Source organism: Electrophorus electricus, chromosome 10 (assembly GCF_041902795.1).
Source record: "Electrophorus electricus isolate QZ-2024a chromosome 10, ASM4190279v1, whole genome shotgun sequence".
Classification (NCBI taxonomy): Eukaryota; Metazoa; Chordata; class Actinopteri; order Gymnotiformes; family Gymnotidae; genus Electrophorus; species Electrophorus electricus.
The window spans coordinates 3,597,732-3,613,250 of NC_137506.1; the positions used below are offsets into that span (position 1 = coordinate 3,597,732).

General features: G+C 47.5%; 1 protein-coding gene across 1 annotated transcript in view; it reads left to right on the top strand.

Moving 5' to 3' along the window:
• The window catches only part of pdzd8 (PDZ domain containing 8), a 30,915-nt gene extending 15,914 nt beyond the window's left edge, over positions 1-15,001 (top strand). The window contains exons 4-5 of the mRNA XM_027017826.3: positions 10,749-10,911; positions 11,385-15,001. Coding sequence (XP_026873627.2) covers positions 10,749-10,911; positions 11,385-13,654 — 2,433 coding nt within the window. The 3' untranslated portion in view covers positions 13,655-15,001. The remainder of the gene's footprint in view (positions 1-10,748; positions 10,912-11,384) is intronic.
• The last annotated feature ends 518 nt before the right edge of the window (positions 15,002-15,519 follow it).

The window sequence follows — 15,519 nt, forward strand, 5'->3', positions numbered from 1 at the left end:
TTGTCGTGTGTGTGTGTGTGTGTGTGTGTGTGTGGTGTTTCCATGCATGCGGTTGCTGTGTGTGTGCAGTGGTTGCCGTACGCAGTGCGAGTGCCAGTCCAGCTCCTCTTTGGTGGTCTGCCTTTGTGCTAATGCTCTGTTGCCCCCTTGTGCCCCACGGGCCGGGAGCAGAGGTGGAAAATTCCCCCAGGGGTTGTGGCTGGTGAGTGTGACCTTTTGACCTCCTTGAGTTGAGCTGTCCCAGGCAAAGCTCTGCTCATGTGGTCACATGTCTCTTTTACATGTGTGTGCGTGTGTATGTGTTAATGCATGTGTGTATGAGTGCATTTGTGCATTTTTATTTTCACCTCTGTGTGTGTGTGTGCGTGTGTGTGTGTGAACAGAGATTTGAGCTCAGATTAGGACTTTCTCCAAAGGGGCTAATGTTAACGGCCGTTCTCTCAGATAGTGAGGCTTACCCGCCCTGCAGTTTTAGAATACATAATGCGCACGAACGCATACACAGGGCAGTTTACAATACACACAACCAAACACTCAACCACACACACTTGCACACTCTCTCACCTCGGATAATTCAATGGGGTTAAATTTGGCTCTTTTCCATTACAGCAATGTTGAGGGTTTTATTACTCTGAGTGTGCGCGTGTGTCCGTGTGTGTTTGCACACCTGCTCTGATTGCTGACTACTGATGGTTCTGTCTTTCTTCACAACCTATTTGTCTGTGTGTGGTTTGTGTGTTTTCAACTGTTTTGCAGTGCGTTTTGTATTTATTCACCTTTTTGATCTCTGCACACATCAGGCTGTGTGCTTACAAGTAACCAGCGCCCGTGTCTACACACACTTACTGAGAAGATGGAGAAACTCTGAATGTTCACCTTTTTTTATGCACTCAATCACTCAAACGAGGTTCCTGTAGTCCTGGCTTAGACGTCCTCGCAAGAGTGACCAGAACGGTTTCTTCTCTCACTGAGCTGTTTGGCACCCATAGTTCCTCATGGGAAAGATTAAATGCCAGAAGCAGAACTGGAGAGAGAACATTGAGAATAAACTTTGAGTTTGCATAGAAAAGCCCAGCTATGTCCCCTTTTAAAGTTAAAAGCAAATTCACGAATGGAAGTCTAAAACTGATAGGAATAGGCCTCGTTGCGATTGGAGGCCGAAGACTTCTCGGATTGGCTATGGTGGAGAGTACTGGAACTGTGCTGGTGGTTTTTGTGGTGGTGGAGCTGGTGTTGGTGTGCTGGGGCAACAATACTTGAGGTGTTTTCGTCTGTGTGAGGTCCGCCAAGTCCTATCACCAGCCAAGAGAACATTGTGGACTGTGTGTGTGTGTGTGTGTGTGTGTGTGTGTGTAGTGAGAATCTGGTCAATTGTTGTGATCTTTCCACCTTAACTGGGGGACCACGAGAGGGTCATGACCTCATTTAAAGTCAGCTACTCTCTGGTTCTCCCAGTCCCTTCTACAGTTCCTGCTCTCTCTCTCTCTCTCTCTCTCTCTCTCTCTCTCTCTTTTCCTCTCCCTCCCCCTTCCCTCATTTCCCACTCTCATTTTGCTCTCTCTCCTTCAAATTTTAGATTTATGTAATTTACATTGGTTTATCTGCACTGAGGAGTGTGTGTGTGTGTGTGTGTGTGAGACAGCTGGCACCGAAAATGAGAGACCGTATGTGTGTGCGTGCATGCACTGTGCTGTTGCTAGCACACGGAGGCTGTTTGTACATGTGAGCCCACACACACACACACACGCACGCACGCGCGCGCACTGTAGGTCTTTGCAGTATTCCTCGCATCCTGTTGCACACGGGCGGTCGGACGCGTTTCCTACTGTGGCTCCTTCGCTGGCCTTTCATTGGGCCACATAGGCCACGTGGGTCAGGGGGTGCTGTGACCTCAGTCTGACAGAGCTCCAGTTCCACCCAGCACCAACATGTGGAACTGGGGTGAGCCTTCAGGCTCAGGCACTGTTCCTAAACATCTAGCTCTGTTCACGTCATTCCTACTGATACGCACACAGAGCTGGAAACCCACAAAAAACACTAACATGGATATAAACGCAGCCATTACAAACACTGACATACATACCTGTGTGTGTGTGTGTGTGTGTGTGTGTGTGTGTCAGTCAGACTGTGTTTTTGCTGTTCATGGGTCTGTGAGCAGGCAGCTGGTCTCTCTCTCCCTTGTTTTGTTTTGATCCAGACTGAAGTGCTGAGACTAAATTTCATTTTTATGCACTTTATTGCGTTTCCTGTGTGCAGGGGCGTGGAAGGCGTTGGGGGGGATTTGGGGGGATGGGGGTTTAGGGCGGCCGGGCGGGGTACAGACACAGAGGCTGTATATCTGCTTGAGCTCTGAAGGAGCTGTTATAGTTGTGATGGTGAAGATTACTGGGCAGCTATGATGTTTTGGTGAACTGTGATGGTGTTTGTAGTGAACGGCGGTGGTGTCTGTTAGCCCTTTCTCACCAATGAGGAACCGGAATCGTTCCAGGTCACGCATCTAATTTGGAACTTTTTGGCACGTTTCCACGAACATAAATAGGTCCCAGAACCCCAAAGTCCCAGAAGTCCATTCACAGCTGGAACCAAAGAATAGTTGTTTCTTCAGCCTGAACTGTGCCAAGTTGTAGAGGAAAGAGTTATCACAGCGGAGCTGGATGGGGTAATTGGCGAGCACATCATGGTGTACTGGCAAACCAGATGACTCGGGTGCTGAATTCAGCTACAGTATCGCTGGAAGCTGAACCTGCTTCTCCATCCTCATTAATGATTATCGCTTGATTACGTTATACTTAGCCTACATTATTAATATATTAAATGTTATTAATATTGTCATAGTCCATTATCTCTCGTCAACTTATTAATTGTTTGTTGTTGTTATCTGTCTTCTTAATCACCAGTAGTTGATCCGAGCTTGCTTTTCAGATTAAAAACAAATATTTCTAACAGCAGCACAAATCTTGGCAGGTAATCCGTATGCTCCGTGTTGTTACTACACTTTCCTTCCATTGTGCACTGTGCCACGTCCTCCGTTGGTGACCCATCCAAAATTGGTGCAGATGTGGACCGGTTCTCAGAATAGCAACCAAGGTTTTTGGAAGCCTGAACAGGAATGGAGCCCATTTGTTGGTGGGAAAGGGTTATGCGGTAGACTATGGTGTTTGCCGTGATGAGATATGATGCCGTCTGCGGTGAGCTTTGGTGAACTGTCGGTCTTTGCGTCTTGGCTCACACACAGTTATAGAGCCTACCTATGCGCTCTTTACCTACACGCTCCTTGTTTTAGATTGTCTTTGTTCGATAAGGTGTCGGTGGTACCAGATTCCATTTCAGCATTGCTAAGCGCCACGGGAAGCTGTTAAATGCCCTTCTGTATGTTTCCCACGTTTCCAGTCATTATCTGAAAGTAAATGTCACCTGTTGATTACTGCCCTCTTCAGCGAAAGGCTGAAAATCATCTCTGACTCCTCGTCTCTCTGCATGTCTGTCTCTCTGCCCGTCTACCTCGCTGTATGTCAGTCTAAGCCAGTTTTTAACTGGCTGGCAAGTCGGGGCCTGATAAAGGCGGAAACGAATACACGAAATGTCAGCGTGATAACGGCCTGGAGCGTTTTTATTCCGCTCTTTCCTCGAGTCAACTTTGGAGTTGTGACGGCAGAGCCTCCAGTGCTCCCCTGTAGTGAGTGTCGCCCCCTGGTGGCGCTCCGCCCGTCCTGAACGGACGAGCCTGCGCGTAACGGCGAGGACGCTGCGAGGTCACGTTAGCCCGGGCGGCTAGAGGAACGCTTCCGTGTTTTCCCGAATGGAGTCGAGAAGGGCCGTGTTTTCACGTCCCTGTCTCCCTGACAACCCCTCCTTTTGTCTGACGCTTGATGAAACGCGAACTCCTATCACAAAAGCACACCGGCAACATGAAAATCGCAACAGTAAGGGAGGCGCATCTGCTTAAGCAGTGCTTTCACACACACACGAGCGCAATCATTTAATGAAACAAAAACGCACATTAATAATAAATAATAACCCCAATAAATAGTGGTTTCACTTATTAAAGACCATCATTAAGTGTTTATTTGGAGGAAATTTCACGTTGATGGATCCCTAATGCCAAGTGTGTGAATGAATGCCCGTCAGTTGTTGTTTTTTTATAGCGCTATTCACAAAGCAACCTTATATTTTACACGTCTGAGTCCAAAGCCAGAGGCGACAGTGGTGAGTAAAGAGTCCCTGAGGCTGAGAGGAAGAAACCACAAGAGAAACCAAGATTCATAATAGGGAAGCATCCTCTTCTGGTCGACATCCAGCAGCGTAAGGATGTGAATGACACGAACAGCAAAACCTCAATAATGAATCAAGGGAACAACAGAGAAATCCGTTAGAATGAAAGGACAGTAGTGGTCTCTTCCAGGAGGCGGGAAAAATCGGGCCTCCAGGAAATGAAACGGCGTGTAGCGATGGTCAGTGTGTCACTAGACTCACAGACCCAAGCCTACGCGGGGACAATATATATGTATTTTGTTTGTGCGGTAGTTTAGTGTCAAGCCACTTTTAAGGAGTGAGAGCATGTTCTAAGGGGTTACGGAGCCACGCAGGGTCAGACGGAGTGTTTTTGCGCCGACAAGAGTGGAGGAGAGCAGCGAGTGATCGAATTGAGCGCCGCGCGACGCGTGACGCGAGCCAGACGTCCGAGACTCCGCGCGCCAAAGTTGCGCTTCCCGCTCACTTCAGATCGCTTCCTTTTTTTGGGGTCTGGCTGCGTGGCGTCTTAATCCGCTTTCAACGCAGCAAAATGAAATGATCGTCTCTGCTCCCAAATCTCCCAGATTATCCTGGGTTTAATCCCACAGTGTTGGGAGTGCGTTTCAGATAAAAACTGGCATCTTGGTTAGAGGAAGGTCTGTGGCATGGGATTACGTTCCGGGGAGAGCGGATACCATCATACTGACAAATATACAATACTCTCTGGATTAGAGTATCTGCCAAAATGCTGCCCGTGCAAGCTGTAACACACACATGACCAGCTCCTTAGTTACTGTGACTCTGCTTCCCAGCTGAAATATTCACAGATCGGTGTGTTCAATTCTCCGTTTGTCTTGCCAGTTTTCATTCCATTTCTGTCTGACCTCCCCCCCTTAATTAATCAGTTATTGTTTTCCTTCCCTGCATTGGTTGTCATTTGACTTATGTCTGCGTGTGTGTATATTTGGCCGCGTGCGTGCGCGCGCGCGTCTCTACGTGTCTGTGCTCATGGCCTGTGGGGACGGCTACCCTATACTCAGACACTAATCTCTTTGACATGTGCCTGATGATTAGATTACTGTCCGGTGCAGTTGGGAAGAGAGAAACACTCGCTGGACCAAACCCTTCTGCCACATTCACCCAAGCTGTGGGGGGGTGGGGGTGTGTGGGTGGGGGTGTGGGTGTGGATGTTTTTGATGCTTGCGAGGTGATGGAGCTGTTGGAGGTGTTGCCGACTGTAGCTGACGGAGGTGTAGCTGTCGCCTGTGTTGTTGATGAGCGTAAACAGCACTGTGATAATTGGCAGTGGCTAATTAGGTTCTTGTGTGATTGTGCTCCTGGTGGTGAGGGAGAGAGAAGACAATCTGTCGTGGCTCCACTATTACGGCCGTTGGGGAGAAGCCACACCACTACCACCTCTGCTGTCACGGATGTGTGTTGTCTGAGTGTTTTCCTCCTATCACTGTTGTCCAGCAGCTTTACACTGTATAATGAGTTCTAATAAATAATAATAACGATAATTTTAACATGCCTGTAATGCATCGCACACCATATAATCATAAACTAACACTCAATGCATTGCCATTCTGTGTGCATGCGTATGTGTGAGTGCACGTTTTCTCACAAGCACAAGAACAAGTGACCCAAGGGGTGTGTGTGTGTCGGTGTGTGCGTGCGCCTGTATGTGCACGTGCGTGCGTGTGCGCACACCTGTGGTCGATCTTAAACTCGTTAACTTGCCTCTGTAGCTCAGAGCTTGGCTAAACCTGCAAATAACAAGAACAAATGGAAAGATTCGAGAAGGCAGCAAATGGAACAGCCTCTCCAAGTCAAAAACGCCCTCGCCCCTTAAACCCCAGGAATGAACCCACAGGGCATCAGGTTAATCTCCGCCCCGTGTCGCTGTTTCCAGCTGGGAGAGTTGTCGAGGCCTCTCTGGTCTTCTGAGGTCATGTGTGATAAACGAGTCCATTGTTTGGTCGGAGTTGAGGGAGCTTTTCTTCTGCTGTGTCCTCGCACCCTCGTCTGGAGCGGTGAAGCTGTTCTAATGTTCGCACCCGTTTATCAGGTGCAGGGGTGGTGTTTACGTTCACCTTCGTCAGAACCGTCGTGCTCTGTGGCGCGTAACGTGGAGACTACAGCTCTGCGTGATCAGATTTCTTCTCGGCCTCGATGGTACTAGGTGTGTCTGTGTGTGTGTCTGTGTGCGCGTGTGTGCTTGCACTTGTGTGTTCTTATTGGTTTAAGTGTTTTTTTTTTTTTTTTTTTTTTTTTTTTTTTAAATTACAGTGGAAGTTGGGAGACTGGCTTTGTCCACAGCTGTGTGAAATCAACACCCCCGTGTATACTAACCTCGCCGATAGAGAAAAGGGTTTGGCAGGGGGGTGGGGTTGAACAGTTACTTCACCACCAACAGGTGTCCACACAGAGCAACTGTCCCCTGTCACAATGGCTTCAATGGATGTCTGTCACCATGATGACTAGCGCGTGGGCATACACACATACACCCCCCCCCACGTTCTAAACACACGCGCTAGCGAACACACACACACACACATGATGCCTGCATGATTGTGTCCCTTCTCTCTTACACACACAGATAGCCTCTCCTACCTCTGTGTTTACACTTCAAAAATGCATGCATTGTGTGTGTGTGTGTGTGTGTGTAAAGCTGCTGTTGTATAGTGTATCTTCTTTTTATCTCTTGAAGGTAATTTGTCTCTTTATAAGTCCCTTTATCCAGCCTGTCTCTCCTACACACACACACACACACACACACACACACACACACACACACAAACTGATGCTTCTGCCTTCTGCGAAGAGGCAATTTCAGCCCAGCCAAGCATGATGTCTGAAGAGAAATGTGCTTGATCTTGTGTGTACATGCACTTGTGAGTGTGCGTGCATGAGTGTGTGTTATTTTTTTTCCTGCACTGTTCAGAACAATACATGATTGACTAGGTCAGTACCCTGAACCCGCGATCGAGCCGGTCGGTCGGTACCCTGAATCTGCGTTTAAAGCAGGAGATTATTATGCCAATTTCCCTTAAAGGAGATGTTATTGTTTGGTTGCAGGAGTAGGTGAAAGCTTAAGTGTGTGTGTGTGTGTGTGTGAGTGTGTGTGTGAGACAGACAGAGGACAAAAGCCAGGTAATGTGTTCGAGAGGTGAGGTGAAGCATAAATTGTCATTTGGATGCCATCATCACGATCCAGCCACAGGTCGTGTCAACATCCGCTTACCTACACTTATCTCTCTCACACATACACACACACACACACACACACACACTGCTGTTGTGTGATTACCCTGCAGACACTGTTCAGCCTCTTAAATCAGATTGTTACTTGTCACCAGCAGAAAAATATCTCTTGAATATTTCTTTGGGGTTGGTAGTCGGGGGTTTGGAATGTGTGAAATATGCATACGTGGGTGGAGTGGTTGTGTTTTTGTGTGTCCGTGTGTGTGCACGAGTATGTGTGTTGTTTGTGTGTTTTGTGTGTGTGTGAAGAACCATGTTATATGATTGGATGATAATTATTGCAATATTGCCCTTTGCAGAACTACTGTCAACATCCTGGTCTGAGTATGCGATATAAGACGTGTGTTTCATAAGCATCCTGAAACAAGGGTACTGTAAACATCCTGAGCTGAGTTTGCTGAAAATGTCCTGGCCTGGGTGTGCTGTCTGACCAAACATCCTGACCAATCTCAAAAGTTCCAGGTGTGTCCTGTGGCTGTTTTGATAAATCAAATCCAATCCCACAATCCATCATTTTGAGCTTTGAACCCACAAACCCCTCTGAAGCAAGGCCATGCCAGCCAGGACTGAAGCCACGCTGCACGTACCGGGTCGTGATGCTTCTGACTGTGTTCTTTCTCCACATTAGATGCTAAAGCGAGCAAAGGGGTTCATGTGAGTTTACGTGAGTGAAACTGAGGGGCTCGTGTAAGCTCACGTGAGCGAAACGGTGAGGCTCGCCTGAGCAAAACCGAGCGGCTCGTGTGAGCTCACGTGAGCGAAACGGTGAGGCTCGCCTGAGCAAAACCGAGCGGCTCGTGGGAGCTCACGTGAGCGAAACGGTGAGGCTCGCCTGAGCAAAACCGAGCGGCTCGTGGGAGCTCACGTGAGCGAAACGGTGGGGCTCCCACTGCCTTCTTGACTGCACACACGCATGCGCTTTTGACTTTGATCTCAGTTTTGTTTGAGTAATCTGTGGTAAAGACAGATAAAAGTGTGGCTTACATCACAGCCTTTTCTCCCTTGATTTCAGTGACAACTACAAATAGGGTTTGTTGTTTGCTGTGATGCATCCGCCAGTCTCCCGGAACAATAAAAACCTTCTTTATATATTCATTCACTTATTTGCATATGCATGTGTGTCTCTATTCAAATTCGAGGCAACTGTGTGACTTTTCTTTCGCGTGGTGGTGTATGATCGCTGGTCTGTCGGATCTTCTCCATCTGGAGGTGACGGAACGACTTTGTGTGCGCGTACCGCGGTTGTGCACATGCAGCGGTTGTGCGCGTACCGCGGTTGTGCGTGCACTGCAGTTGTGTGTGTGTGTGTGTACCACGGTTGTGCGTGCACTGCAGTTGTGTGTGTGTGTGTGTGTGTACCGTGGTTGTGCGTGCCGCGGTTGTTCTATATCCGGCAGATGGTATCTGTGGACAGTTTAATATTGAGCTGTTTCTGAGTGCTGTTTTCACCGGGTTTATATACAGCGGCTTTGACCTGCACTATAAGAGTAAAGAAACAAAGGCTGAAATGAGGTTGTTTATGACTTCGTCCTCTTTACTCCTGTGGGAGTCGCGCTCTGGCTGGTGTGTCTGACTGACTGAGTTTTTTTTTTTTTATCAGCTCGACTGAAAAAATCATTTGTACTTCAGTTTTTCCTGATAGGAGTACAAAGCCCTGACGACAGATGGAACAGGTTATACGTTTAGTAGCTCAGGAACAGAAGGAGGAAATGATCGCTTGTGCTAAAAGAAATTCCTCCCTCTTGATGTTCTTCCGCAAAGGTTGTTTAAGCTCATTTTCACTGTGTGTGAACAAAGACTTAGTTGACGGTTTAGTTCCGTCGTTCGTTCGTCCGGCCGCGTGTCTGTAAAGTGTTGCTTTGAGTTTCACACTTATTCTTGCACAGGTACAATCAAAAGGGGTTTCTCCCCCCCTTCTAGTCACGAGTTCCAGTTTGTGGAGATCAGTAGTGGCATAACTAGTGAAGCATTACATGTAAGGTTATTTTTCCAGTTTATTATTTTAATGGTCAATATTCCCATGGATGTGGATCCAAAAGGTTGCGTTGGGCTTTTGCTGTTGGAGCTGACCGAACTAAACTGTGCTTCCCTTTGAACCATTCAGCCTTCCGTAGTTTGTGTGTTGCGTTCTGAGAACTCCTGATAAGGTTCTAGAAGGTTCTTTGAGTGAGTCATCAGAGCCTGGTGCCCTCCCCCTGCCCGCTGGCGTGCATAGATTGCCTGGTTCTTCGCTCCCTGTTTAACTCGATCAGTGCCCTTCTCAAGATTATAACAAATGACGGCAACAAAATTACTGTCATCCATCTCTGAGCAGGCAGAAGTGTTTCATATGCACCCCCCCCAAAAAAGTAAAAACAGACACGAGGGAGAACGATGAAGCATGAAGGGGGAGACATGGATAAATAGGAAATAGACTCAGACTGCATTTATTTACTTCGGATTACACACACACACACACACACACACACACACACACACACACAAAATCATATATAGATGTCCAATTGAGAAGTTCGTGTGAACTTTACGCATTAGTGCGAATTGGATGCACCTCCACGCGATCTTCCTCGGCGGCTGATTCCTGCTCCGGACCTGCTCATGTGGGACTGCTGTAGCCACGAGCAGGTTGAAGCAGGAGGGGGCTGCACAGAGGCGGAGCCAGCACCGAAAGCCACCAGACCACCATGTGTGTGTGTGTGTGTGTGTGTGTGTGTGTGTGTGTGTGTGTGTGTGTGTGTGTGTGGCTTTAATTGCCAAGCCATTCTCTCTCTCTTTCTTTCTCGCCTTCCCTCCCTCTCTCGCAGACTCCCAGTTCATTGTTTTACGGTGATGAAAGCTCTTGGGTGGGGTAGGAAAAGCTGCTTTTTGCTGAGATTGATGACTGCCTCGTAGCCATCAGAATTTAAATACTCCCCCTCTAATTATGGTTCAGTATTGTTTGCCGCCCACCCGCCTGTAGGTCTAACTGCTGGTGCTGTCACGTTGGTGTACAGTGCTGTCTTTAGAAATTTTTTTTTTAAAAACAAACAAAAAAACCCTTTGTCTCATAATAATTGATATATAGCCATATAAAAATGTTTCCTCTTTTAAAACACAGAAACCGTACATTTATATAGTACAGAGTATTATAAACAGCTGGGCATGCTTTGAAAATCTATTTACTTTAGCGTCTGCAGTGCACAATGCCCAACATGCACTGCCAAAATGCCACTGCTGATTTTTCTTGTCTCCGCGTGCTCTGTGTTTTGCAGACTGAAGTCATTAAGGGTCCAAACGGCAGCGTTGGGATGACGTTCCGGCATGTTCCAGCCTCTGACGGTGATGTGGTGCACGTGAGCATCGAGACCGTAACCCCCAGCTCCCCCGCTGCCCAGGCCGATCTGCAGAAGGGAGATCGCCTCATTGCTATTGGAGGTCAATGTTAATTAATGTAACTCCCAATACAGAAAGTACAGAATGTACTTTCATCTTAGTGCTATTATACCATGTATAAATTTTTATACGCTCATCTAAAATTTCACGGTTTATTTTATTAAAGTTATTGCAAATGTTTCATAAAAAGAGCCTGGTATATCTTTGGCTTATCTGTAATTGTTGTCTTTTGACATACTGTTTCTACTTAGGTTTGAAACATGAATTTAAATAACACCTTTCTGAGGGTGGTTTGGTATTTGGTTGACGTGTTCAGTGATGGAGATGGAGCAGTTTTAGGTCAGGCACCTTTACAACCACATAGAGTAGTGTTTCTCATGGGGGATTGATTTGAATCACGGGAAACACTAATCCCTGCAGGGTAGTTGGTCCCCAGGGGTGGTATCACCAACCACTGACATAGGAAAAATATTCTCATTTTACAATCGTAAAGAAATTACTCTATGTCTGTGCAGGAGTCAAAGTAACATCATCTGTCCAAGTTCTGAAGCTACTGAAGCAAGCAGGAGATCGAGTGGTTGTCCTGTACGAGAGGCCAGTCAGACACCAGGTCCCAGCCATGAGCTTAGGACCACTCCCGGAGACCCTAAACCCCCTGGAGGATCCTGGATACACCCCCGCTGGAGGTTACGAGGAAGACCCAGCCCACATTACCACCATGGACATAACTGATAGCAAAGACAATGACTCTGAGTTTGAGGAACTGATAATGGAGTCCAAACCAGCTGGAGCTTCCGCCAGTGTAGAAGCTAAAGATGATTCCTTACTGTCCATTAACCAAAGCCCTAAAAAGACTGTGGCCAACCTGGCCTCCAAGCCCCTGGGCACCATCTCCCCAATCCTCAACCGTAAGCTCAACCTGGCCGGCCTTCAATCTCCGCTCAAACCCCAGCCTAAGGAATTGCCAAAGCCGTCGCCTCACAAGAGTGCGGAGCCATCTGAACCACCCCAGAGACCAACGGTGCCCCCCCCTCCTCCACCTGCTCGTCCCCCTGTCCCGCCCAGGCCCCACATAAAAGTGACATCAGCTTCATCTGAATCCCAGAACGCATCGGAAGGAAATGACTCGGCAGTGGAGAAAAGTCCGGAAAAAATCACGCCTGCCGCAAGCAATGGAGACAAACCTACATCTGAGAAAATGGCCAATAAGGCTCTGGAGCCAAAGCCCATAAACAAACTTCCAGAGGCCACCGACGAACTTCTCACAGCCCCCGTCACCAGTAAGCAAGATTCAGCCAAAGAAAAAATTGTTGAGAGCGCCTCTACTAGGAGAGACAGTGTGGATGAGCAGAATCTCTGGGAGTCTGCTGAGGTGATGTTCGAGAGCAAATCTGCTTCTTGGAGCAAATCCTCAGTGGTGTTCGATGTGGAAAGCAACCATAAATACCTTAACGTAGCACTCTGGTGCAAGGATCCCTTTAAGCTGGGTGGTCTGCTGTGCTTGGGGCACATCAGCTTGCATTTGGAGCACATAGCCCTGGAGTGCTTGTCCACTTCCTCTGCAGAATACCAGAGCACTTTCCGTCTGTGTGCCCCAGAACCCAGAGCCAACGTCAGCCGCACTGCTCTGCGCAGTCTGAACACGCACAAGGGCTTCAGTGAGAAGCTGTGCTACGGAGACGTCACCCTCAACTTCATCTACCTGGAAGAGGGGGAGTCGGACCTCTCCAGTGGGCTCACTGAGCGCGAGGGGAGCTTGCATGACGAGGAACTGAAGGAACGTGAGAAGGATCGAGACCAGGCGCCGGCAGTAACCCGGGATGACCTGAGCTACAACCCCATGCAGATCGGTGAGGTCCGGCACAATTTCCAGGACACGCAGTTCCAGAATCCCACATGGTGTGAATACTGCAAGAAGAAGGTGTGGACCAAGGCCGCGTCGCAGTGCATCGTCTGTGCCTACGTTTGCCACAAAAAGTGTCAGGAGAAGTGCCTTGCCGAGCATCCTTTCTGCTTGGCGACTAATGACCGGCGCAGCACGGACCCTGAGGCCAAGTCCACCATCAACCGGGCGACCACTGGCCTGACACGCCACATCATCAACACCAGCTCCCGCCTACTTAATCTGCGGCAAGTACCCAAAACCCGACTGGCAGAGCAAGTTCCAGAGGTGGGACCTGGACCGGCCGAGCCCTCTCCAAAACACACCCCCAACACCTCAGACAACGAAAGCAGCGACACGGAGACATATGTCGGAGCGAGCCCTTCGAAGCAGCCGCCCGGAGGCGGCGGCACCAAACTGGCGCGCAAGGAGGGCGGCTTAGACGACAGCGTCTTTATCGCGGTGAAGGAAATTGGCCGAGACCTGTACCGCGGCCTGCCTCCGGATGAGCGCTCGCAGAAGCTCGAGCTGATGCTGGACAAGCTACAGCAAGAGATCGATCAGGAGCTGGAGCACAACAACTCGCTGATGTCCGAAGAGCGGGAAGCCGCTGACGCGCGACGCAAGGCCCTGGTCACGTCGGCTCTGGCCAAGTCTGGCGAGCGGCTCCAGGCCCTGACTCTGTTAATGATCCACTATCGTGCTGGCATCGAGGACCTGGAGTCCGTGGAGAGCACCTCGCCCTCCGAGCAACATGGCTTCCCCAAATCGAAAGCGGGAGGTCTGGAGGAAGACATGATGGGCACGGAGGTGTACAGCAGTGAGGTTTGCAGCCCAGTGGACGTGCAGATGCTGGATGAGATTAGCGACGAGCAGATATGTGTGGAGGCGTTGCCGCGTTAGCTGACAGAAGGCTAGCCTCCAGGGGCTTGAGATTCACAGCGACGCATTTTATCATGGGATTGCTGGAAAAGACAAGGACTCGCCAGCATTTGAATTTCATACGAAAATGAAGTTAGAAAGTTGTTTTCCAAAATACCCAAAAGACTATAACCCCCTCCCCCCGCACCCTGCTTTTTTATGTTTTATTTTCTTTTTTTCCCCCCTTCTTCCACTGTCATTTTGTTCAGTATTGTTCTCAATCCTAGGAGTATCAGCACAAAGTGTCAAATATCAAACAAGAACAACAGCTTTTACTTTCGGGGCAGTACTGGAGTTAACCTATATTGTCCTCGTTCGGGACCAACGTAGAATCGTAGATCCAATAGAGGTTTGTGTGGTAATCTACAGCACCAGGTTTTGCAACGAAATAGCCCTTTTGGAAAGCCTGATTCCAAAAAGTTCTTGTTCCATTTCGTCTTGCCTAGACCACAGGTCCACAGGTGCTGCTGTCAGTAGAAGTTGGGTCAAATTTTGTATTGCTGGCAAAACCTGCAGTAGGAAATGCAGGAGCAGGCAAGTCCACTTTGAGAGCTTCGAGACCTTTAGCTCTCGATTGCATTCTTCCAGTAGGATACTAAAGTAAGTACTAAAATGTAACCCATAATATGTGATCCACAGTTATTTGTACACATTTCATCTCTGCATGTGAGCACTTTTTATAATACTAGATGTTTTTCTTTTCACTTATATAATAAGTATTTGGTTTATTTATGTTTTTTTTGTTTTTTTTAAAAATGTCTCAATATTGCATTACAAGGGAGTCGTTTTGACATGGATAGTCACCAGGTTATGATATGATATGTATTTTTGGACCAATTTAGTTTTTCTTTAGTATTGTTAATATGTTGCAATGACATGCCAAACAAATGTGACATGATTCTTTGTAGCGGCATTGTTTTCAATTATTTATTATTAGTCTTATTGCAGGAGGAGTATTCTTATTGTATTAATAATTGTGTGTTTTGATTATGGAATATCTTCTCTCTGTCCCTTCACATTCATTAGTTTGGGCCTCTGTGACTTTCATCATTATGACAAACCTCAGATACTTGAGAAAAAATGGTTTGAAACCTTAACCCAACACATGATGCAAAATGGCATTTGTCATTTTGGTTTATTTGAACCAAAATGGCAAATGTTAGATCATTTTCAGACGTAGTCATTGGCTTTTTGTTTATCTTTTCTTTTCTTTTTATTATTGTTTTCTTTCTTTCTACTGTTTTTGTTTTGTATTTTTGATATGCGTTTGTCACCCATGTTTGTTTCTTTATACCCTCGAAGCTGATACATTAAATCGTCATGAAAAGATATTTCCCCAAACAACTTAATCTAGTACTACCAGTGCAGAGGGTCTTGGCAACATTGCTTTGCTCTCTAGTTCATTAACGTTACACAACCTGAGTGGTCATGCACACCCTGGTCCCTCTTCCTTCTCTCCCATTTGACTGAAACTCTACTTGGCAACCCCCGAGTATTGTTTCGCTGCTTCTGTTCCTTCGGCCCGCATATGGCTTTGTGTCCAGCAAAGCATCCGCATTCATTAAACACACTATCAAAAAGCTTTCCATATTACTTAATTACCGAGGTTAATTAGAAGAGTATTGGGGCTGCGGTTGAGGACGCGCACAAGGTATGATGGGAATTCTGAGAACAACAGAGCCAGGTTGCGAACAGTATATGTGCTTCTGATATATGCTAGTGTGGAAAGCAGACGCTTACAGCCACAACTGCTCTACAAACTCACTTTCACTACTCTGCTTCCGTGCACTGTTTTCGGAGGAGATCCACAGTAACGGTCAGGAGGGGATATTATGGTCTGTATTTCT